The sequence below is a fragment of the Callorhinus ursinus genome, unplaced genomic scaffold (assembly GCF_003265705.2).
Source record: "Callorhinus ursinus isolate GAN/ISIS: 27379988/994484 unplaced genomic scaffold, GSC_fseal_2.0 scaffold18, whole genome shotgun sequence".
In the NCBI taxonomy this organism is placed as follows: Eukaryota; Metazoa; Chordata; class Mammalia; order Carnivora; family Otariidae; genus Callorhinus; species Callorhinus ursinus.
This window is the reverse complement of record NW_027397080.1, coordinates 11,775,538-11,800,160: the sequence shown is the minus strand read 5'-3', so window position 1 is coordinate 11,800,160 and position 24,623 is coordinate 11,775,538. Positions and strand designations below refer to the sequence as shown.

The window sequence follows — 24,623 nt, the reverse complement described above, 5'->3', positions numbered from 1 at the left end:
ACCCCTCCCTTAAGACAAGGTCTGAGCAGCTTAGCCCAGCCCTCCCCACCCTCCCCACTCACCTCTGGCAATGGCCCGCCACGTCGTGCAGGGCCCAGGGTTGCACAGGGGCATTCCCACCCCACAGGCTTGCTGGGAGGCTCCCCTGAGATAGTCCTGAAGTGTACCCAGCAGTGGGCCTGACACTCAGTAGGAGCTCAGCAAATGGTCATCCCCTGCCCGCCTTCCCGCCATTTGACACACAGTAGGTGTACAACAGGCCAGGGGCACAGACTGAATCATTACATTACTACGACCAGCCAGAGAAGGATGTGGAGAAATTAGGCAGAGACCGTGGGGATCAGATTAAGTGGCCCAGGGCAGACCCTTCCCTTCTGTGGGCCTGTTTGTCCAGCCAGGGCGAGGGGGCCATCCCTGCCCTCCCAGGGGCCTGACGAGCGGCAGAGAGGATGCTCTACCCCAGCCATGGGACCCTAGGCCTGCCACCTTCTTCCCCAAACCTCCCTGACCAAGGTGGGCCTTTGGGAAGCCTGAACTTGGCATTAAGCTGAAGAGGAGGAGGAGAGGGTAGCTCCCTGAGAACTCTGAGGAAGAGCTGGTGCAGTAGGCAGAGTCCTGGGCCAGGGCAGGAATGTGCAGAGCAGCCTGTTTCTCACCCCATTTCACAGATGAGGAGAACTGAGTCTCTGAGAGCCGATGCTCAACATTACAGTGCGGTGCTCCCTTCGGTCTCCCCATCCTTGTGGCCTGGAGCAAAGTGCTTCCCTCTGCAAAATGGGGGTGAAACTGTTCCCTGTTTCCTGAGGACAATGCCAGTGGGGACAGAAGAGCTTTGTAAACTGTCGAATTGTGTGTGGTTGTCTTGAATTCTGATTATCATTCCTTCATTTATTCATTCTGTCATGCAACTCATGTTGTTGGTCACCTCTGGGCCTGGCTGCTGGGGATACTGAGATGGGTAAGGCAGGTGTATCCAGTTCCTGGGTTCCCTTCACTCTTTCCCTGGTGGACAACAGCTGGGAGGGACAGACAGGTCCTGAGGCTGCTGGATGAGTGGGTGCCGGACCCCTGGGCTGTGCCCATTGTATCCTAAGACAGGGCATATTCACGAGCCTGCAGTCAGGATGCCTTGTCTTTCCCCTGAACAGCTAAGGGACCGATCAGCTGGACTTTGGAGTCAGGCAGATTAGAGCGGGAATCTCAGCTCTGCTTACTTGCTGTGTGACCTTGACCAAGTCACTCCACCTCTCTGACCTTCAGTTTCAATTATAAAATGGGGATGATGAGAGAACCTGGCTTTGAGTGTCGGTGTGCCTGGCACAAGGTAGGCAGTTGGTAAATGGCAGCCTCCTCACTGTCATTATTGTGTTGAGGTCTTTCTGAGAAAGGGATCTGGAACAGTCAGGGAGAACTCTAGGCAGGAAGTGTTTCTTAGTGTCGGGCTGTGAGGGAAGGGCAGCCTGGTGTCTGTGGGTAGAGGGAGCAGGAGAGCCCTTAGAGGGCAGGGGCTGTCCCAGCCACCCCAGAGGAGGGTACTCTGACCCTCAGCCTGGCCAGGCTCAGACCCCCAAGTGGCCCCCAGGCTGGGAATGAAGGGCAAAGGTGGTTTCGTGTAGGGATCCAGCCATTTGCATGTGGTTATTTGCTCAACCAAGTACTGGGGTTTGCAAAGCAAATTCCCCAGAGGAAATGGCTTGAGCAAATCCGATTTCTAGTTTGACTCTGGCACCCAGCCCTGTCCTCTTGGACAGGTCCTTACCCCTCTCTCCAAGCCTCAGTTTCTTCTCCTATAAAATGGCATAATAATACCTCCTGTGCCTATTTCTCAAGTAAAGATTACAAGGATAATCTATATCAAAAGTCTTTATTAAGAGTGTTGAGATTAGATTGTATGAGAGTTTTCTCCTAAAACCCTCTGCCTGCAGTTCCACTAGGGGCTCCTCGGGCTTCTCGGACCAGGAAGAGGTCGAAGACACTTCTCTTTGGCCTTACCTGTCCAAATAAAACAGTTGCACTTAAGCAACAATACTAGTAGGTATTTAGTTAGTAATTTATGTGAGAGAGATCAATAGGAGAATTTCGATGGAGAGCAAGACTGTTCAGGATGGTCCCTGTAAGTCACTTCTTGACTTAACTCTCTCAGGTTGCAGGAAGACTGGAACCCTCTAGAAGAGTAAAATAGCTCTGAAGGTCCATCCTTCACGCTGCCCTGTTGAATGGCCTTCTAATTGCACAGGCCTGCCATGGAACTTGCCAGAGATGAGGGCCACCAGTAGATTGTCACATAATTCTAATGAAAAGCCCCAAACTGCCCTAGCCGCAGGCCTCCCCAAGTGCCTCCTTAAGCACAGTGTGCTGACACATCCTTGTAGGTAAAATGTTGCATGTGTCCATGCTTATTTCTTGGGTCAAAGGGCAGTAATCATTTGGGTCTCTGTAAACCATCGTGCCAAATTACCCTTCAGAGTGGCGGTATCTGATGACCCAGGCTGCCCCCTTGTTCTGATGAAGATGTCTGCCCTCAAGGGGGCAGCGGTCAGAAGGGCAGGGATCAGGGTTGGGCAGTTGCCTCTGTTCTGTGGCCGTTTACAAAGTTGCCCCAAGACTCTCCAGTGTGTCTCTGTCTGGCGGGAGTGGGGGTGGAGTAGGGGTGGGGGGCTTCTATGTGAAATCCGTGGGTCCATGGGGTGGGCTCTGCAGCCTTGGGCCCTTCTGGGGGATGGGGATTGGTCTGCCCGCATCAGGGTGATGGGGGGACTGGGAGCATAGCTGGTCTGTCTCTGACCTTTGCCCTCTGGAGCCCACGGAGGGAGACACTGAATTCCTGACTTTTCAGCCTGGAGGCGTGGTTGCCGGGCCCTGGGAGGGGGCTTGCACTGCGGCAGGGTGAGGGTCCCCCGGGGGCGGGGGGTCCCAGACACTGGACCAGACTTGAGTGGGCATGGCTGATGGGAGCTCGCCCCAGGCGGCTGGGGAGGGTCCCTGTGACAGTCGCTTTCTCCCCGCAGGATGGCCGAGCCTCGATTTAACAACCCCTACTTCTGGCCCCCTCCTCCCACCATGCCCAGCCAGGTAAGACCGAGCGTCGCCCTCTGGCCGCCCTCCCCCTTTTGGAGCGGCTCTGCTTTGGCCCGGGGCTTCGGCCCGGCCTGCGGGGCTCGGGGCTCCCGGCTCGCGGGGGACCGTTGGCCCGGGGAAGGGGCCGGACGCGGCCCCAGCCCCCTCCGTGCCTCTCCTCTCCCGCCCGCAGCTGGACAACCTGGTCCTGATTAACAAGATCAAGGAGCAGCTGATGGCGGAGAAGATCCGGCCGCCCCACCTGCCGCCCACGTCGGCCTCGTCGCAGCAGCCGCTGCTGGTGCCGCCGGCGCCGGCCGAGAGCAGCCAGGCCGTCATGTCGCTGCCCAAGCTGCAGCAGGTGCCGGGGCTGCACCCGCAGGCCGTGCCGCAGCCCGACGTGGCGCTGCACGCGCGACCCGCCACCAGCACCGTCACAGGTACGGCTGGCCGGGAGGGGGCGGGGCTGGCGGGGCGGGGGCGGGGCGAAGGGGGCTCGGTCCTGGGAGGACCCAGCCCCCTAAGTCGCCTGGCCCTGGGCGGGGGCGCTGCCTGCTGGGAGAAGAGCCCTGACCAGACTTGTTGGGGGTGAACGAAGGGGCCCCGATGCCGGGAGAGGTTGGCTGTTAACGACCGCAGTGGAGCGGGAGAGGGAACAGCATGTGCAAAGCGGGTCTGTGTGTGGAAGGCACGGGTAGGACGGTCCGTCCGGGTGGGAGGGGCAGATGATGATGGTGATGATGGTGATTACACTCGTAATATGGCAGCTGGTTCCAGGTGAGCGCCTGTGTGTGGCCAACAGTGTTCGTTTATTACTCCCAGCAGCCCTGTGCGGTGGGCACTGCTAGTTATTAGGTTGAACAGTTGACCGGTTTTGACTTAGGAAACAACAGTTTCATGCTCACCCTGATGTCTCCACTTAACAGATGAGGAAACTGAGGCAGAGTTGCACAGGCAGTGTGGTTCCAGAGCCCGGGTGTTCATGACCCTTGGCTCTAGCTGGTCTCTAGAGAGGAAGCAGACTGCATGTGACGGGCCCTGTGGGCCAGGCTGTGCAGTTTGGACTTTACCCTCGGGCAGTGCGGAACCATGGAAGATTTTTTTTTTTTTTTAAAGACCTTATTTATTTGACAGACAGACACAGCGAGAGAGGGAACACAAGCAGGGAGAGTGGGAGAGGGAGAAGCAGGCCTCCCGTGGAGCAGGGAGCTGGACGCGGGGCTCGATCGCAGGACCCTGGGATCATGACCTGAGCCGAAGGCAGACGCTTAACCACTGAGCCACCCAGGCGCCCCGCCATGGAAGATTTTTACGTAGGGGAGGGGAATGCTAAGATTTGGGTTGCAAAGCTGAGTCTGGCTGGGAGGTGGGGACTGGCTTGCTGGGAGAGAAAAGGAGGCAGGGAGATCTGTAAGAGAGAGTGGTGGCCTGGATCAGACAGTGGCAGTGAGGACGGAGAGAAGGGGACAGATCTGAGACTTGTTGAGGGGAATGGACAGGGCTTGGTGCTGGGCTGGCTGCAGGGGTGAAGAGGGAGAGGAACTGAGAGAACAGCCCAGGCACTGCCATGGAAGTGCCAAGGAATCATAGGGGGAAACGCGGGGTAGGGAAAGAGGTGAGCTCAGTCTTGGATAGGTTGAGACTGGGGTGTCCCGCACATCCTGAGGTGGTGTTATGTGGCCGGGGCTGCCTGGTGTCTCCCTCAGAACCTGGGGGGCAGGCTCTCTCTGGAGGCCACTGCAGCCGGGCCTTTGTTCCTCCCCTGGCTCACCCCTGCCTCCAGCTGGGTGCCTCTGCCTCTCTTCTCATTCCCCCCTTCTCTCAGAGACGCCCAGGAATTATGGGACCCAGTGAGCCTCCCCAAGTCCCCAGCCCCACTCTTCACATCCCCCCTTATTATGATTTTATTAAATTTATTTTTTTCATTATAGAAGTAATATTAAAAAAGTAATATAAGCATATTAAGGGAAATTTGGAAAAAAGAGAAACTCAGGGAAAAAAAACCCACTCATAATCCCCAGCTCCTAACCCAGCAGCTTAGGAGAGCCTTTTGGTTCATTTCCTTCCTTTTCCATCTTTTTTGTTTATTTTTTAATATGCCTGTGTGTTTTGCTGAGCTTGTAGTGGGGCTATGCCCATAACTTCAACTCGCTTTTCCTACCCACCATTCTGTCATAAGCATATTTAATGCTTTTTTTAATTATAAGGGTAATTCATAGTCCTTATAGAAAATGTAGAAATTACAGACAAGCTGAAAAGAGAAAAAATTAGCCCTAGTCCTACAACTGTTAGCATTTTCATGTTTTCACTATAATTTATTTGATTTTATCCTTTAATCACAGATACAAAAAAATGGATGAATTCACCAGGTAAAAAATTCAAATAACATAGAAGCAGATAGACAAAGTATGAAAATCTCCTTTTACTAGAAAATTCTTTCTCCCTAGAGCGAACCACAGTTTATACACAAATTTAGTTGGGTGTGTCTTCTCAGATCTATTTCTGTGCATTAACACACACATCTGTATTGTCAATTACCTACACAGGAAGCTTAGATGTGTGTTTTTTTTTTTTTTTTAAATACATGGGTTCATACTGTCTACGATTTGCTTTTTCACCTGACGACAGCCATTTGGGCGTTCTCCACCACTGCACAGCATCTTTCTTGTTTTCATGGCTGCTCAGTCCTTCATAGTGAGGGTGGGCTACATCTCTTCACACAGCCCCTGCTGAGGACATCTTTTTGTCTGCTTCACCTGATATTGTAAGTGTTTCTAGTCCCCTCATTTTTAAAAGAATGACTTTTATTACAAAAGTTTATTTTTTTTCCTTTTCCCTTTTTTAAAAGCTTTTATTTTTTTTTAAGTAATCTCAACACCCAAGTGGGGCTTGAACCCACCACCCCGAGATCAAGAGTCAACCACTTGACTGAGTCAAACCTCTGACTGAGCCAGCCAGGCGCTCCTGTATTACAGAAGTTTTTTAGAAAGTACATTGTCAAAGAATCAAAGTACAGTTAAGCCAAAATACTTAAAAAAAATTACTCCCAGTTGTGCTATCCACATCACTTTTGGTACATTTTCTCCTACTTACTTTTTCCTCTGCATACATATGCTGGTTTTGTTTGTTTGTTTTGTGTGTGTGTGTGTGTGTGTGTTTTGTTTTACAAACATAATTTTTTAATGGGCAGTTAATGTTAGTGGAGAAGACTGATCGCCGCGTATCGACCCCTTCCCTAATGTTGCATATTTCAGTTCCTCTAATTTTTTGATATTGCAAATAACACAGTAGTGAACATCTTTGTGTTTTTTTCCTGTGGTTTAAAGTATTTCCAAAGTGCCTCTGTTACCAACCCAATTTAGTTCTTCGGTGTGTCAGGCCTCTTACACATACACGGACTCTCATGTAGTCACCGCTGGGTAATTTACGAAGGGAAGAGGAGGCTTGGAAAGGTCTCTGAAGCTGCCTCCCCCGCCCTGTGTCTTCTGCAGGTCTGGGGCTCTCCTCCCGGACCCCGGCTATGAGCACGTCCGAGTCGAGTGCGGGCACGGGTACCAGCACCCCGTCCACACCCACCACCACCAGCCAGAGCCGCCTCATCGCCTCGTCCCCCACCCTCATCTCAGGGATCACCAGCCCCCCCCTCCTGGACTCCATCAAGACAATCCAGGGCCACGGCCTGCTTGGCCCCCCCAAGTCCGAGCGCGGCCGCAAAAAGATCAAGGCGGAGAACCCAGGGGGGCCGCCTGTTCTCGTAGTCCCCTACCCCATCCTGGCCTCAGGCGAGACTGCCAAGGAGGGCAAGACATACAGGTGGGGGTCTTGGCGGAAAGGGGGTCCACAAGGGCTTGGGCCAGAGCCTCGCACCAAGGGCTGCCCTAGGGGCCCGACAGCTAGGGCTGGAAAGAGGGGCCCCAGGGGCTCAGGGTGGGTGCCAGGTCCCGAGGAGCGGGGTTCTCCTGACAAGCCCCACCCACAGCCCCTTCGCAGGTGGGCTAGGGCTGTCCTCCCATGCTTATGCAGGGCTGCTGGGGACCCAGCTCACCCTCTCCTGGAGCCGTGGGAGTCCTTTCCTCCTCCCTTCAAGCAGTATTCTCAGCCCCCAAGTTTGGATCATCTAGGGAGCGCTTAGAAAATGCCAATCCCAGGACCGTACCTCCAGAAATTCTGATTTACTTTATTAGGCGGGGGGACATGCAGAGGGCCAGTCATCCCTTTTTGAAAGCTCCCCAGATGCTTCTGACGTGTAGCTGGGAGGAGAACTTCTTATTCCGAGTGTTGTGGGCTGTGGCCCTGGGCACATGTCCCCAGGATTGCCAGGCCCCTCTCCCCTGGGAAATGTAAAGCGCTTCCCTGATTCTGTGAATGGAGCCCCCGGTGGAAGAGCCTTGGCCTCCGGATTGGAGGGTGTCAGGCTGGGAGCCTGCCCCCCCGGCTTTCCCTGGTGGGCCTGTGCCCCCGGGGCTCCTCACAAGAAAGCTCTATGCTGGGCGCAGGGTCTGTGCAGTGCGGGAGGTCCCCTGCGCTTCCGGGCAGAGGGTGGGGGTCTTCCCAGGTGTGAACGTGCCTCATGCCCCACAGGTGTAAGGTGTGCCCGCTGACCTTTTTCACCAAGTCTGAGATGCAGATTCACTCCAAGTCACACACCGAGGCCAAGCCCCACAAGTGCCCGCACTGCTCCAAGTCCTTTGCCAACGCCTCCTACCTGGCCCAGCACCTGCGCATCCACCTGGGCGTCAAGCCCTACCACTGCTCCTACTGTGATAAGTCCTTCCGACAGCTCTCCCACCTCCAGCAGCACACCAGGTGAGTGGCCTGCCTGGGGCTGCCCCCCTGCAGCTGGTCTCAGCTCGGCACTTGCGCCGGGCTCATGGACCTGGTACGAGCAGGTGCCTGCTGCCCTGACGGTCAAGAACAAACTCCTTTACTTGGCATTTGAGGCCTTTGATGGTGTGACCTTTGTAGACCTCACAGGCCTCTGCTGTCACTACTGTGCCGCCCTTCCCACTGTTTCTCATCTGCCATATCCTTTACCTGAAACACCCTCTCCCTTCTTTATCCTGTTTCTCTGGCCCTCTCCTAGCCATCTCTCCTTTTAGCTTCCTCCGGGAAGTCCTCCTGGGGCTCCACCAGGCCCCGTGCATCCCCATCAGAGCAATGGCCCGCTGTCTTGTACGTGTCACATTCTTTGTCCACTGCCCCAAATATAGTGGGGGCTCTTGAAGGCAAGGGCTTGGTCCCCTCCGTACCCATATCCCCAGCGTATGGCACGTAGTAAGCATCTGGGCATTTGTGGAATATTTGTGGAATAAGTAGAACTATCTTTTATAGGGCATACGATTCACCATTTAACAAATATTTACAGAGCCTCTGCTCTAAGACAGGCATGATTCTAGGTGCTGGGAACACAGCAGTGAACAAAACAGACAAAAACCCCTGTCCTCATAGGCATACGATCTAGTGGAGTGTGTGAAAGATTCAGAAATATAAATGCTTTAAGGAAAGACAGGTTTTTGCAAGGGAGTACAGACATCAGAAAGGCTGACTCGCCACTCTGCAAGTAAAAATACCATAGGTATTTAAAGAAACAAACCAAAGGTTACCAAGATTGCAGTTCATCTCTTCAGAGAGAAACACAGCAGTTTCCCCCCCACCGACGATCATGTCTGTGAGCGCCGCTGTGTGTTGGCCAATATCAGCTTTGTGAAAGTCAGGGATACCGTTGTTTTTCCTGTGGAGCTTGTAACGTGCCGGAAGCGATCAGGTTTTCTCTCTTTAGGGGACTGATGCGAGACAGACCCTAGTTTTTGCTTTTCGGGTTTTTTAAAATTGTTGTTACTGTTGTGATTTATTCGGATATGTCCATTGTCTCGGTAGGCTTTATCATGGGGCGCAGAATGCCTTGTTTGTCTAGTTCTTGGACTCGGAGGCAGAATGCGCAGGTTTGATCGTAAGAGAGCAATGGCAGAGTGCAAGCAGGACAAGGCCTCTGTCCGTTCCCTCGGTCCCGTGGCTCCTGAGGCATAAGGATCGGACCATAGCATTTTGTTCCAGCAATTTTCTGATGTTTGTCATTGCTTTGATTTTTTTTTTTTTTTTTAAGTTTGGCCAGCTTTCTGGACACAGGCCTGTGTAATGAGGTGATGATTAATAAACAAAGAGTTGCTGGTTGTATGGCTATTAAGATCAGAACATATGATGCTAAGGCTTCAGAGCTAACTTCTATCAGGAGACTTCGCGGAACGCCCGGGTCATCATTTTAATCTGTGTGTGTGGAAAAATTTCTTAGGATATTATCTAAGACCAGAAACCTTGAACCATGCAGGTAAGCCTTGTCGGGTGGTGCCCACATAGCCTGTAACGGTAAGGGTGCCTTTTGGCAGAATCCCCGTTTGTCAGTGTTTCAGACTGGCAGGAGTAACGTTTTCTGTAACCTTAAAGGCTGGGAATCCACAAGCCAGGGAGCAGATCCTGTGCAGCTTCCCACAGAGGCCACATCCCACGTGGGAAGGATGGTCCGTGTGTTTCACTCTCAGGCTTGTCATGCCTAATTAAATGAAATTTGTCTTTTAAATGTGACATTTCTGGCATGGTCATGGTTACAAATTTGATTTACCCAATTATACCCCGTTGGGAAGGAGGACAGATTCTTACTGACCCTATTTACCAACCTAACGGCCATAAGAGAAGATGACCCCAGGGAAGGCACTGTGAATATTTGTCGGCAATTGTTCTGAGCAGTTTTGTAGGTGGGGCGAGTAACATGCTGTTTTCAACAGAACTGTTATTTTATTATTTTTTTAAAGATGTATTTATTTTAGAGAGAGGGAGAGAGTGGGGAGCAGGTGGGGGAGGGAGGGGCAGAGGGAGAGAGAGCATCCTCAAGCAGAGAAGCAGACTCATCGCTGAGCGCACAGCCTGACTCGGGGCCCATGACCCCAAGGTCATGACCTGAGCTGAAATCAAGAGTCAGACGTTCAACGGACTGAGCCACCCAGGTGCCCCAATAGAACTATTATTTTAAAATTTCCTTGATAATTCATGAGTTTATATCTATGTTAAATTTTTATAGTTTCCCTCCTCCCCCAGAATTCTGAAGGGTTAGTTGGAAAGGCACCATTTAAGGAATATTTTATTCCTGGTTCAAATATAGCCTCCTAAATTGAGGATTAGAGGTGTAGATCAAAGAAGAAAAGGGTCTTCCCATATCCCCTTTAGGAAATAGAAATGAACCCCACTTAAATCACTTTCATTCAGTTCGAGGTCCTAATACCTGTTCTGCTGACCTTGGGTAGTTCGTCTGGTCTACCAAAGTGTCTGCTTCTGGACTGCAGACTCTCGGATCCTGCCTTGGCCTCAGGCAGTGTCTGGTCAAGGTGATGGTGTCAGGGTGGAGGCTGCGCGCATTCATCTATTCCCTGGAGCCTGGAGAGCCAAGTGCATGTGTTACAGTCCTCTACTGAGGCCATAATCTCTTGATGTCTTCTTTGGAAGACTGGACTTCTGACCTGAAGCAGAGGCCTTTAGGCAGGTGGGACAGGGAAGTGTTGATAAGCCTGAATGGTCCATTTATCGTAATAATAAACATTTATTGTAACAATCAACCATGTCAGAATGGAGGAGAATGGAGTCTTCTATTAAGATAGAATGCATGATCAATTTTACAGATTAAGAATATATTTTAGGCAGGGCGCCTGGGTGGCTCAGTTGGTTAAGTGACTGCCTTCGGCTCAGGTCATGGTCCCGGAGTCCCGGGATCGAGTCCCGCATCGGGCTCCCTGCTCAGCGGGGAGCCTGCTTCTCCCTCTGACCCTCCCCCGTCTCTTGTACTCTCTCTCTCTCATTCTCGCTCTCTCAAATAAATAAATAAATCTTTAAAAAATATATATATATATTTTAGGCAGCAAGGGCATTGACCCATCTTCAGGCTCTGTATCTCCTAAAGCACGTGTTAGGACTGTCACTAATTGATAAGTATAGTTAAATGTAGAAAAAACTTTTTTAAGGACATTTCTTTTGATTTCTATTGGACCTGAAAATAAATTACTGGTTTTTTGTCTCCATTTAAAAAAAGTGCACAAATTGGGACTCCTGGGTGGCTCAGTCTTTTAAGCGTCTGCCTTCCGCTCAGGTCATGATCCAGGGGTCCTGGGATCGAGTCCCGCAGCAGGCTCCTTGCTCAGCGGGAAGCCTGCTTCTCCCTCTCCGTCTGCCCCTCCCCCCTGCTTGTGCGCGCTCTCTCTCTCTCTCTCTCTCTCTCTCTGACAAATAAATGAAATATTTTTTAACTTATATTATATAGCATTATAATTCTGTTATACTATATATTTGTATAAATTACATATAATCATATATATAATAAATATAAATATATAAGACATTTTCTGTATATATATGTACACATAAAATATAAAATTAATACAGGGAGATAGAGCGTCTCTTCTTTTTTTTTTTAAGAGAGGGAGGGTGGGAGAGGGGCAGAGGGAGAGGAAGAGAGAAAATCCCAAACAGACTCCACACCCAGCACGGAGCCTGACACGAGGCCTGACACGGGGCTCGATCTCACAACCTTGAGATCATGACCTGAGCTAAAGTCAAGAGTTGGACGCTTAACTGACTGAGCTACCCAGGCGCTCCTGAGTGTCTCTTCTTTTGATTTGCCAACGTTCTTACACTTGCATCTTCATAGAGCAGCTTGCTCTAGTGTTTGCTAATTAGAAATACAGAAAATACAAAAGGCTCGATCATTTGGAGCACCACTCTTGTTATAAAGCAAAGAAGGAAATCTTTGGGGTTGCCTGGTGGCCATCTAGAAAGGCCAAGAGCGTTTGGGTGTAAAAGATACTTTGATAATTTTATTCTGATTTGGGGCCTGGATTTGAGAAGGCTGAGGGCACAAAGTGGACAGCCTACGGAAGGTCTGAACATCGGTCTAAGAGAAAATAAACACAGTAGCAAGTAGTGATAAGTATGAAGAATCATAGTTTTGGGGCGCCTGGATGGCTCAGTCAGTTAAGCATCTGCCTTTGGCTCAGGTCCTGATCCCAGGGTCCTGGGATCGAGCCCTGTGTCAGGTTCCCTGCTCGCTGGGGAGCCTGCTTCTCCTTCTCCCTCTGCCCCTCCCCCTGCTTGTGCTGTCTCTTGTGCTCTCTCTCTCATGAATAAATAAAATCTTAGGAAAAAAGAATCCCTAGTTTTTTTCAGATGTAAACTTTTGTTTTAAAATATTAAGACCATGACCAAAACAGCAACAAAAAATTAACAGGCCCGTGAAGGAGGATATTTCCTGATCCAGGGATTGCTCTCTATTCCTGAGGACACACATTTTTTTTTTCCTCTTGAGTGATTTGAGTTAATGGTGGGAAACGAGACAAGCAACGTAAGAGGATCCTGTTAACATGAGAAACAAATTATTAGTCAGTAGACAGTGGCACCTATAATTAAACCAATGTGTCCTAACCCAGTGACAAAGAGGTGGATGTCCCACATGCCCAGAAGTCCTAGAATCTGTTAGACAAACAAACAAAAAAAGCCAAACACAAAGAAGCAACCAGATTCCAGGTTCCTTGTTTTCTCCCATTCCACGGAGACTCCTTCCTGCTTTTTGCTCCTTCACGGAGAACCAGTCAGGGCATCTAATCAAATCTATCATTCAAGGGTGACTGCCAGTAATGACTGGAATATAAGATCATGTCCAAGGCTGATCCAGCCCTGGTCACGTAATAGAAATGGACTTAGAAACAGGTTGAGCAAGATTACTCTGATTTTTGAGAAAGATGGGAGCATTTTGGGGGTAATGTGGTTCCTGGGAGCTGGAGCATTCTGGTGGGACCTCCTTCTGTGAAAGGAAGACACAGCAAGTAAAAGCAGGAGCCTGATGTGGGGCTCAATCCCAGGACCCTGGGAGGCAGGGGCTGTGGCTGTGAGGCTGCGGGAGAAGCTCGGCTGGGCGGGGGCAGAGCGAGTGTCTGGGGCCCCAGGTGGGGCTGGGGCCGTCCAGGGGCCCCGATTTCAGCTCGACTTCCCTGTGCCGCAGCTCAGCTTCCCTGTGTCGCCTGGGGTCTGTGGTGAGCTCCCCTTTACTGCACTTGTGGGAGCCAGGGCTGGGGGCTCCCCTACTGAGAAGATGCTTTGCAAGGACAGGACTCTGATGTGGGAATTGAGGGCCTGGCTCTGACTTGCAGGTCAGGGACCGAAGAGCTCTGGGGCTCGGTGTCACCGGGAGCATGCAGCCTGGCCCCCTGTTCACCCAGCTGGCACTCCCCGGTGCCCCTTCGGAGCCAGCCCAGTGCTGGGGGGCACACACAAGGGCGGATCAGTGGCCAGAGGCAGGCTCTGGCCCAGAGGCACCCCACTGTGACCTGGGAGGCTGGTGGGTGTGGAAACTTCCACGAAGGAGTGAAGTACGTGGGGGAGGTGGGGGAGGACCATCGGGGTCGGGTGTTGAGGGGTCGTCTGTAGCCCTCCCTAGAGATGGGGCAGCAGCATGAGCAAAGGCTCGGAGGCTTCCTCGGGGATGCATGCACATTGCAGGGAAGTTGGAAGGATGCCATGCTGGGGAGGGCAGTGGTGGAGGGGGAGGCTTTAGAAACCAAGGCCTTGAATGCCGGGGCACGGGGTTTGGAAAAGGGAGAGACTGTGGAGGTTGCCAGGCAGGGCCGCGACAAGGTCGGATCCCCGCACTGCTACAGTGGCGGGTGGAAGCCAGGGAAGAGGCCAAGCAGCCATGACACTTGGACCGGGGGAGGCCGGAGGGCAGTTTCCCTTTCAAGAGGGCTTGGCTGGGTCCCTGAGGAAGAACCTAAAGTCCTTTGGAAGGTGCTCGGTCAGTCAGTCAACAAATGTTCGTGCGGTATAGACAGCATGGGTTATGTTGAGCACATTACTGTTGACAGTGACTGACCTGAGAGAAAGAACTCGCTTTCATTCATTCAGTCCGTGACTCCCTATGTCCATGACCCGTCTTTGAGGCTAACACCCAGAAATGTGCAGGTAGAATATGGGTTCTCAACACCAGGCCAGCCCAGCTCCACTTGGCAAGTCTCTGTGCAGCCTGTGGGTGGGGCTGGCCTTGCACCTGAGCCTGGGCCCTGTGCTTGCCCTCGGATCCCTGTCTCATAGAGGAGACAGGAGGGGCAGCCTCCCCTGCTGAGGGTGCAGTGGGGGCACAGGCGTGGTGGGCAGAATCATCAGTCAGACAAGGTTGCCCGATGAGAAGTGGATCTCCGACCGGGATGGAAGGTGCATAGGAGCGGTGATGGGAGGCCAGAGCGTATGGTGAAGGGCCTTGAGTGACACACTAAGGAATCTGGACCCTATCCATGTTTGTAGCGGGCAGCCAATGTCTTGTCGATGGCAGGGAGGGTTCTTTATTCCAGCCTATCCGGCACGAGGCCTGCTGCGACAGGGACCTTACTTTGTTTGATGAGCGGGTTGACGGGCAGAGCAGCCCAGTCAGCGAGGTATTAGGCGAAGGAACCGACACCGAGCGGCCAGGGCCGGGTTCTCCCTCCACCTGATGCTCAGCAGCGAAGGAGGCAAACAAGGTTCAGGCCAGCCAACATTCCACTGCCCGCCTGCTCGGCAGAGAGGGTTTGCCAGACAGGTGACGGAAGACACATGCAGGCTGATAGTGGGAGGCTTTCGTGGAGGACGGGGCTCCCACGTGTGTGCCGGGCACCTCGTCTGGGCCCAGCTCTGTCCTCACCTGGCCTGTCAGACAAGCATGAGCAGCACCACAGACTTGAACAGAAAATACAGCCAGCAGCATCACTCTGGAGTCACCCTCCCGGGGAGGCTGGCCCTGACCACCCTGTTTAAAATTGCCACACACACGGGGCTTTCATGCTCCCCCCACCTTATTTATTTTCTTCTCACAGCACTTATTACATTCTACCTGGGATTTACTTACTTTGCTCATGTTTGTTGTTTGTTCCCACGAGGCAGTGGTTTTTGTCTGTTTTGTTCACTCCAAGTACCGAGCGTGGTGCCTGGCACACGGGTGCCCCATGTAATAAACATTGCAGGTGTTTCCTGAGCGCTGACTTTGTGCCAACGCTTGGCAAAGCCTCTGAGCATATTTTTATGCCCATTTTGCAGATGAGCAAACTGAGGTTTGGTGGTTTTTTTCCCCCAAGGTCACTGAGCTAGTAGATGGTGGAGCCAGGATGAGAACCCAGGAATGGGAGGGGGCAGAGGGTCTGAACTGCAGGGTCTCCCTGTTCTGCATTCTCTCAGTAGCTGGGGTGACCAGGTTACCATCCTAGACATGTCTCTGATGTGGGGACAGGGCAGGAGACAGAAACTGGGGGCCAATTAGAGAGAGAGGCTTCCTTCTGAGGGAAAGGGGCAAGGTGGACAGGGAAGTTCCTAGCAAAGCAGTGGATCTGTGTTCTTTTCAACAGTGGTCTGCGGGTGGGTTTTGAAGAAGAGAAGGACAGAAAGCAGTCTGAGAAAGCCCCTGCTGTTTAGCTGGAGGGTTGGGCCGGGTCTCTGAGTGGATGCTGGTGGTGGGTTGGGTTCAGCAGGGACCTATGGGGAGCAGGAGGGCTCTGGTCACAGACTGGCAGACTGGGAGACCAGAGGAAGAAGAAGCTCTTGCCAGGTAGTCTCTGGAGAGTGTGGGGAGTGGAGACTGGGAGGCTTGGGAGCTGAATATATGGTGCAGGCCATCCAAGGCCTTGGGGGCTGGAGCTGGCCGGGTTGTCTGTCAGGGACTCCACCTCACTGGGCTGCCCATTGCAGAATTCACACAGGCGACAGACCCTACAAGTGCCCACATCCTGGCTGCGAAAAGGCTTTCACTCAGCTCTCCAACCTCCAGGTGAGTGTCCACCTGCCTCTTGCCTGGCCCCCTGCAGAAGGAGCAGAAGAAGGGGGTGGGGGTGGGGCTGGGGGAGCCCCGCCTGGCTCCTCACCCCCTGCTGTGCTCCCCACAGTCTCACCAGCGCCAGCACAACAAGGACAAGCCCTACAAGTGTCCCAACTGCTACCGGGCCTACTCGGACTCCGCCTCCCTGCAGATCCACCTCTCGGCCCACGCCATCAAGCACGCCAAGGCCTACTGCTGCAGCATGTGCGGGCGGGCCTACACCTCGGTGAGTGCCTGGGGCCCCTGGGGTCCCTGGGGAGCCTCTTCCTCTCCCTGGGCCTCAGCCTTCTCCTCATCAGATCTGTATTGATTCTCCCCATTCTCTAGACAAGGAAACTGAGGCCCAGAGAGGGGAAGTGACTCTGCAAGATCATGATGAGTGATCTGGGCCAGGGCTTTGGCTTCCCAGTTCTGTTTTTGGCTGCCCTGGGCCGAGCTCCCAGCCTCCTGGTGGCCTTTAGCCTGGCTTTCCCAGGCGTGGTTTCCCCCTAGGCCCTGGAACACTCAAGGCAGAGGTGAGGGGCCAGGCACTCTGCTCTCCAGAGCCAGGGAGGGGGAGGGGCTTTCCACTGGGGAAGCTGCAACCCCCATCCTGGCCACAAGGGGGCACAGCGACTCGGCCCAGAGCCGCCTCACCTCAGGAAAGGCCTGAACAGTAGGTCATCTCATCCAGCCCCCTCTTCTGGGTGGGAATTTCCCGCAGCAGAGGCCTTTCAGCACCCACAAGAGGGAGCCTGGTAAGTCACTTAGGTGTGTGTGTTCAGTTAATGAAATATCCTGGTTAACAGAGCCCAGGTAACCCCTCCCCCCAGAAACATCACTGAGCCTCAATTTCCCTATCTGTAAAACGGATGAGGTAACTGTTCTTACCTCACAGGGCTGTTGGCCAGCCCAGTCAGTGCCTAATAAATGTCGGCCAACACCATTGTTTATTCGCTCAGTGTTTACTGAACATTTGTGCCAGGCGCTTGGGCATCAGGATGAATCCAAAAGACACATTCTTTGCCCCCAGGGAGGTTGGAGTCTACTGCTGGAGACAGATATTAAACAAGTAACCACCAAATAAACATGGAATGACAAATTGTGGTAATTGCTCTAAGGAGGTTTGTCAGCCTTAGGGCATGGTAACATGTGGGCAGGGTACCTTCGCTGGGGGGCTGTCCCGGTGCCTGATAGGATGTTAGCAACGTCCTTGGCCTCTCTCACTAGCAGCCCCCTCCCCGAGCTCTGGCAACCCAAGATGTTGCCAGGTGTTGCCAAGTGTCCTGGGGCCAGGGTGGAGCCGCCTCTGACAGAGAACCACTGGGCTGAAGGACCGTAGGTTGATAAAGCAGCTGGGAGGCTGGAATGAATTTGGGAAGGGGACACAGGCCTGGGTAGGCTGACTGAGGGGGTAACAACATTTCAATGGAGCCTTGAAGGGTAAGGAGAGTGAGGACCTTCCAAGCAGGGGAACGGTGAATGCAAACACCCTGAGGTGGAACAAACATGGCGCGGTCCAGGAACTGAAGGAAAATTAGGTCACACGGGGCTGTGGGGCCCTGTTAGGGAGTTTGGATACGTGCCAGGTGGAGCAGGAAGCCATTGGGGGAAAGGGACTGTCTGCGAGGGTATTTTGAAAGGTCACTGACTGGAGGGGGCACACGTGGGGTGGTCAGCGGTATGTCAGGTGCCAGCCAGGCCTACAGTTTGCTGGGTGCTGGGTTCGTCACACTGCTCCTTCCCTGGAGTTCGAAGGGCAGAGGAGAAGTGAAAGACAGAGGGCAGAACCTGCAGGGAATGGGTCCCAGGGGGCGAGGTGGGGCACCACAGAGACCTAGGAACCCCGTTCAGCTGGCTGACCTTCAGCTGGTGTTGGCCTCAAGTTCTCAACATCTGCCTCCTCACGCCTGCTCCTAGGGGAGGGGCCGCTGGCATTTACTGGCTATAGTTCTGGATGGAGTCTGTCTGAACTCTGGGGGCAGGGAGTGTCCCTGCAGCCCCATCCTGAATGCGGCCTCAACCGGACTCTCTAGAACAAGAATAGTTACCTTTATTTTTAATTAAAGTAAGTTGACATATCTTTTTTTTAAAGTGGGCTCTGTGCCCAGTTTGGGGCTTCAACTTATGACCCTGAGATCAAGAGTCACAGGCTCCACTGACTGAGCCAGCCAGGCCCCCCAACATACCTTTTATTTCAAAAAAAAAAAAAAAGAAAGAAAAAAAAAAACAGTTCAATGGATCGAATTTTAAACTACTTTAACAAATTTTAGCATAGTGAACCTTCATGTTCCCATTAGCCCCCAGAACCATCAACCAACCTTGCCTCATCCATATCCCTATTTTTTGAAGTAAAATAGACATCATATTGTTTCATCTGAAAATGTTCCCTGTGTCTCTAAACACAAGGACCCCTCTTTTTGAACATACCCACAATATCTTTACAGTTACCATAAGTCCTTGATATCATCAAATACCCAGTCAGCGTTCACATTTTTGTCTCCGGAAGGCCAGAATTTTATTTACTTACAATTTGATTTTGTAATGGAGATCCAGATAAGATCCCCACGTTACACCCAATCAATATATCTCTTAATCTGTTGAACCCCACCCTGTCGTCCCTCCCGGGCCTTTTTTTCCTTTGCAAAGTAGTCACTGAAGAATAGTTTCCTAGTTTGGACGTTGCTGATGGCTTCCCTCTGGTGTTGTTTGATAAGCATGTTGCCGCCACATTTGAGGTCTTCCTCTACCAGATTCTGAGCAGAGTGACATTTGAGACTGGGGGACTATGTCCTGGGGGGCAAGTGGTGGCTCACCAGGTGCTCCACCTCCTCCCTTGAGTGTGGGGGCCTCTGGGCCTGCAGGTGAGCCTTTGGGTCACCTCACCCACCCAGCTGTGGGTGCCTCAGGTCAGACTTGGCAGAACCTGTGGGGGCACTCAAGGGACGAGCCGAGCATGCCCAGGTTATGCTTCTGCAAGTCACCAGTCCTGTCGGGTCCACCTTCTTCCCAGGGAGGATCAAGTTGGGGGGGGCGCGGTGGCTGCAGTGGCTGGGGCTCCCACCAGCACCTGGAATGCAGTGTAGAGACCAGGGAAAGAGCAGTCCCCTCAACCTGTACTGCATGCCGGGAGCTCTGTCCACCATAGCAACCGTTTTGAGTTTGTGCCTTCAAGAGGAGGAAACAGCCTTGGACATAGGAGATGACACGTCTGAGGTCCCACTGCTAGGAGATGGCAGAACCCAGCTCAGACCAAGGCCTCCTGCTTTTCCTTCGCTGGAGCACCATCCAGAAGGGGGCAGCCATGCTCGATCCCCAAGGCAGGTGGAGGTTCAGCCAGCATACCTGATTACAACCTGTTGGCCTGGCCCTAGAGAAGTCCAGGTGGGCACTGCTGAGGGACGAGCCTGGTGCCAGCCAGTTCTTCACCTGGCATGCTGTGGGCTCAGAGTGTGGGAAATGAACCAGCATCCACCCCTGGTGGCGATGCTGCCTCACTAGAACTAACACCCTATGCCCGTCTGACGCCCTAGAGCCAGGCCTGCTCACCATGAGCTGGCCCACCAAGGAGCCCTCCAGTGGACACTTGTGGGAACTGCAGCCTCCCCTGCATCTCTTGCCAATGGTTGGTTGGTTACGTGTCCTGAATCTCACCCCTGCCCACAGGAGACCTACCTGATGAAGCACATGTCCAAACACACGGTGGTGGAGCACCTGGTGAGCCACCACTCGCCCCAGAGGACGGAGTCCCCCGGCATCCCGGTGCGAATTTCCCTCATCTGAGCCGACCCAAGGCGCCGCCCCACCCTGCCCACTGGCAGACACAGACCCAGGCAGCACCAGGCCCCGACTTCCTCCAGGGGCCCTCCAGGAACAGCCGAGCTCTCTCATGACCTTCCTGACCTTCCAGAAAGCCTGGGCTGCAGAAGCCCTGCCTGGTCCAGCTCTGGGGGCGGCCAGGCCAACTGCAAGATTCTGGACTGTTTTGGTGGCATCCAAAGACGATCTCAGAGCACTTTGAACCTCTCTGTTGGGTTTCTTTTTGTTCCCCACCCTCCACTTGCTTCACTGTTTTTTTTTTTTTTTTTTAAAGTTTGTTTTGGAAATAACAAAAAAGATATTTATTGGCCAAGAAGTTGGTGCTGCTAAGACCGAGAAATTAAAAGAATCGGACAGATGGACACAGAGAACCAGAGGGCAGCGTGGGACCTTCTCTTGCCACAGCCTCAGGTCTTGAGGGAAGACTCAGGCCTGAGTCTCTGGACTGCAAAGGGGGCCCCGAGGTGGGAGGGGACAGGAGAGGCAGCTGGAGTGAGCCACTCACCCCTAGGTGCCCAGCTCACACCTCTCGAGCTACGCCCTGGGCATTACTGAGCAGAGGGATGCGGCAGCTCCCAAGGCTGCCCAGGCTTCAGGAGGCAAAATGAGAGAGGGGCCGGGAGATACGCAGGACCAAAGGGTGCAGCGTTGGGCTGGGCTGGGCGCAGGCCCAGGGAAATGGGGTGAGGGTGGGCTGGGTAAGACCTGGCCCCCCACTGCCCTGAAGACCACCCCAGTCTACCTCGGTGCTGGCCAGGAAACCTATTGGCTACCTCTCCCACCATCCCAGACTGTGGGCAGGGGCGTGGGGAGGGAGTGGGCCTGGGCTTAGGACCACCCCCCTCCAGAATTTCCTCCAGATGGGGCAGTGCCCAGGGAGGGGTTATTTGTCTTCCCTGTCATGGAGGGGGAACTCCCAGTCCAGGCCCTAGGCCCCTCAGCAGGGAAGGGATCCTCGGGGAGGAGGGTCCCAGGAGCATACCCTGCCCTCAGCCCCCACAGACACACCCCAATCTGAAAGCCATGCGTGTCCGTGTATATAGGAACTATGTACAGAGCCCGGAGAAGCCCCCCTTCATCCCCCCGGGGAGAAAAAAAAAAAAAAAAAAGGAAACTAGACAGAAACTCATCTATATATTCTGTATCTGGAGTTCCGTTTTGAATATTAACTGTGTTATTTTTATACACTTTTTAAGCCTTAACTCGCCATTGATTTACCAGTTTAACGTTTCCTGGGTTTTTTTTCCCCCCCACGGGGTTCTCTGCCCCCACCCCCACCCCTTTGTTTGACTTGCGTCGTCTGATAACTCAGTATTGTAGCTTTTTGTCCGCATGTTACTACCCTGTAAATACGCTGTTATACATACTGTTAACACCCCATTTGCTTTTTTCTATGGGACCTCCAGGCCACCATATTTAGAACTAGTTACCTTATTAAAAAAGAGAAAACAGTCTGTTGGCTTCTCAGTCTGCATCTTGGTGGCAGGGAGGTGAGGGCACGTGCCCCTCAATGCTTCAGGAAACAAGTTTGCATTATATTTAAGTAAAGGGGTGGGGAGCAAAATAAAAATCGAATGTGGGGTAGACACTAAACGGAGCAAGAAACAAAGGAAGTCCAAACCCTCTGCTCTTTGTATTTCTCTGTTGTGAAGAATAAACTGTACCCGCACCTGGGTGGCGGTGGTGTGTGGCGTGCTCTGTGTGAGGGCGGGGCTGGGGGGCACCTTTCCATTGCTCCTCTCCCCTCCCCCGCCCCCCCAGACTTGGGGAAGAAGGGACATGGCCCCTCCCTGTGGGCTGGCCTCACCCCAGCTGAGCCGAGTGCTAGGTTGTTGGTTACCCTGCAGCTCCCCGTGAGGGCGGCAGCAAACCAAGAGAGTTTTTTTGTTTTGTTTTGTTTTTTGCTGAGCATCATGTTGCAATTAAGTGGCAGGAACACAGATTTCAGCCAGGTTTGTCTCATTCTGAGTGAGGCCTTTTGGGATGTATGGGGTCCACCGGTGAGGTTTACAGCCCCCGCTCCCAGAGGGGCAGCCACATCCCCATTACCCTGCCCACCTTTGGGGGTCCATTATGAGTGCCCGGACTTGTGGAAGCAATTCCAGTGATTGAGGGAACCAAGAAGCCCCCTTCACATCCATTTTCCCCAGGTGGGTCAGTGTTTTGATTGCCTGAGAGGGAAATGCAGGAGTTAACTACCCCAAAGTTTACCAAGGCTGGTCCTCTGCTGGGCATGACTTAGAGAGACAGATGTAACTCTACCAAGAGTCACCGTGGAGCTCACCTTCAGGAATTCACTCCGAGTCCTCACAGGCCTTGGGGGGTGTCAACACTTGGCTGCAAGTGATAGAAAGCCCAATCCAAACAAGGATTTATTGGCTTACATACCAGGACCGTGCAGGTGTCAGGCCAGCCTCAGGGCCTAGTGGTGTCTCCAGCTCTCCACTTGGCTTTGTTCTCAGAGTCGGTTTCATCCGTGGGCCCCTGTGGGGTCAGCAGCTCCAGCCTCGCGGGCCCCAGATTTCCAGCAGTCCAGCCTTTGTCTTGCAGAAGCTCCAGGAAAAGTCTTCCAGAAAGGAGCTGTGATTGGGACTGGTTAGGTACCATGCCCGAACCAATCACCGTGACCGGAATGTCTTACTTGATCGGCTGAGACCTAGAACCCATGCTCTAAGCTTGGAGCAGAGGGTGAAAGCCCAATCTGTAGTTCATCTCCCCAAAAGGAAACCAGACGTGTTAACATTGCGGGGGGGTGGGGGAATGGGTGTGGAGTAGCCCAGGAACATGTTTTTGGTAACTTCATAGGCCTCCTTGCTCTCTGTGAACTTGACCTCCCATAGCCTGCTCTGCTGTGAAGGGGTGGGCGCCGGCAGCCACCCGGATCCCACATGACCCGATCCGGGCCACAGCTAATCGGCCAGTGGTAGACGTCTGACTCTGCCCCTGGAGCCTTAGACCACGGCTGGTTCATGAGAGTGGACTGGGCACACCTCTTCCCAACTCCATATTTAGTGGATGTGGTTTGAAATCAGCCATGGTGGGGTTCATGCAACAGAAACTGGCAAAGGCTACAAATGGGGGCTTTCTTTTTCTTGGAAGAGCCAGTTGCTAAACGCTTACCAGCACACCGCGGGCTGACCTTCCGATCAGCTTCGCCAGTCCATGGATTAGGAATAAGTTAGGAGATGGTGGACTCCTGAACTGGAAGACCGTGTGGTCCAGGGGTTGGGATGTGTGTTGGGCCAGACACAAGCAGGACAGAGGCAGACAGAAGCAGAGATGGACAGAGAAGACCGAGAGCCTGTGTCAGACTCAGTTCCTGACTTCCCGTCTCCCACCTCCTGGCCAGGTGTAATTTCCTCCTCGTTCGCACATCAGTTGAGTTTAAGTTGCTAGCGGTGTGACACGGGGCAAGTTACGTACGTAACCTCTCCATGCCTGGTTTTCTAGGTAAAATGAGGGAGGTGCCTGGGTGGCTCAGTTGGTTGGGCGACTGCCTTCGGCTCAGGTCATGATCCTGGAGTCCCGGGATCGAGTCCCGCATCGGGCTCCCTGCTCGGCAGGGAATCTGTTTCTCCCTCTGACCCCCCCCCCCATGCTCTATTTCATTCTCTCTCTTAAATAAAAATAAAATATTAAAAAAATAAATAAAATGAGGGAAATAATAGTAACCAATTTGTAGGGTGGATGTGAGGAATAAGTGAATCAATATATGTCTAATGCTTAGAATGGTGCCCGGTACATAGTTAAGTACCAGTAAATGTAATTGTGACTGTTCCTGTTTGATGTGGCCCTGGTCGATCTAAGTCCCTTATGATCAGTGAGCTCCGACTAGAGAGCTGACGATATTTGGCAATTTCTGGGGGTGGCGCCTGAGCTGGCCTGGCAGGGTGGGGCGGCGGGGGTAGGTGAAGATTTGACATGTAGGAGTGACACTCAGGGGACTGGGAGTCTGCTTTTCATCTGCTCGCCTGGAAGCTCTCAGGTGCTCCCACTGCCTCTGAGGCCCCCAGCAGGTGCTGAGGACAGTGTTGATTGACAGTGATCCGGATGGAAGTGGCTGCAGAAAGAGCTTTGCCCCGCCTTCTGCTTCTGCCCCAAGTCCCTCTAATGCCCCCAGCCCCAGCGAGGGCCTCTGGGTAAGACGAAGGAGGGAGACACTCCAAAGAGATCATGTGTTCCACACTGCAGCTTCCTTGACCCTTCCCCATACTCAGGAAGGTCTCCACCCGCAGCGTGCGGCTGCCCCGGCCTAGCATCTGGAAACCCCTGCCTGTGCCATCATTTCCTCTGTAGGACAGGAAAGGGGTGTTCTTTTGGCAGAGCCTTTGCACTATGAACTTGCTGGAGAAGGGGCAAGCAAGGAGAGGGAGAAGGCAAGTTACATTTTCTGGAGCACCACAACCTCCGCAAGGAGGGTGATCGGCATCCCCACTTGACATAGAGACTCAGCAAAGGTAAGGGACTTGTCCACAGTCACAAGCAGAGTGCGAAGAGGAGCAGATTCCCACCCAGATCTCACTAGCTTGTGCTCAGGTGTCTCACGGCCCCTGGGGGTGGTGAGGGTCGGTGTGGGTGGCCCTCGGTGAATACTGCGGGGTCAGGTGGAGGACACATGCCCACCAGAGGAAGGGATGTGCCAGCTCAAAGTCATCAGGCGATAACCTGTTCTCAGGCACGCCTAGCTTGTTCTTATGTCTCATCCACAATCCAAATGGCCTTCTGGGTTTTGCTAATCTAGTTCGGGTGGGAGGCACTGGGGAACTTCAAACTGTTTTTGAGAGGGCAGAGATCTCTTAGGTCACATCATCAGTAAGTGGAATCTGCTTGTAAAGATGATCAGATTGTAAAAATCATCAGGGTTGATTTATGCCAGAGTTGCTGTCCTTCGGAGGAA

General features: G+C 52.9%; 1 protein-coding gene across 2 annotated transcripts in view; it reads left to right on the top strand.

Annotated features, from left to right (window-relative positions):
* ZNF362 (zinc finger protein 362) overlaps positions 1 to 21,400 on the top strand; it is a 37,445-nt gene extending 16,045 nt beyond the window's left edge. Inside the window, exons 1-8 of one of the 2 annotated variants that reach the window (XM_073902959.1) lie at positions 1,149 to 1,324; positions 3,009 to 3,072; positions 3,251 to 3,497; positions 6,549 to 6,870; positions 7,639 to 7,863; positions 15,802 to 15,880; positions 15,996 to 16,154; positions 19,574 to 21,400. In XM_073902959.1, the coding sequence (XP_073759060.1) occupies positions 3,010 to 3,072; positions 3,251 to 3,497; positions 6,549 to 6,870; positions 7,639 to 7,863; positions 15,802 to 15,880; positions 15,996 to 16,154; positions 19,574 to 19,690 (1,212 nt within the window). In that variant the 5' untranslated portion in view covers positions 1,149 to 1,324; position 3,009 and the 3' untranslated portion in view covers positions 19,691 to 21,400. Of the gene's footprint in view, positions 1 to 1,148; positions 1,325 to 3,008; positions 3,073 to 3,250; positions 3,498 to 6,548; positions 6,871 to 7,638; positions 7,864 to 15,801; positions 15,881 to 15,995; positions 16,155 to 19,573 lie in introns of those variants that run through there. The other variant, XM_025856677.2, reaches the window with a different exon arrangement.
* Positions 21,401 to 24,623: the final 3,223 nt, after the last annotated feature.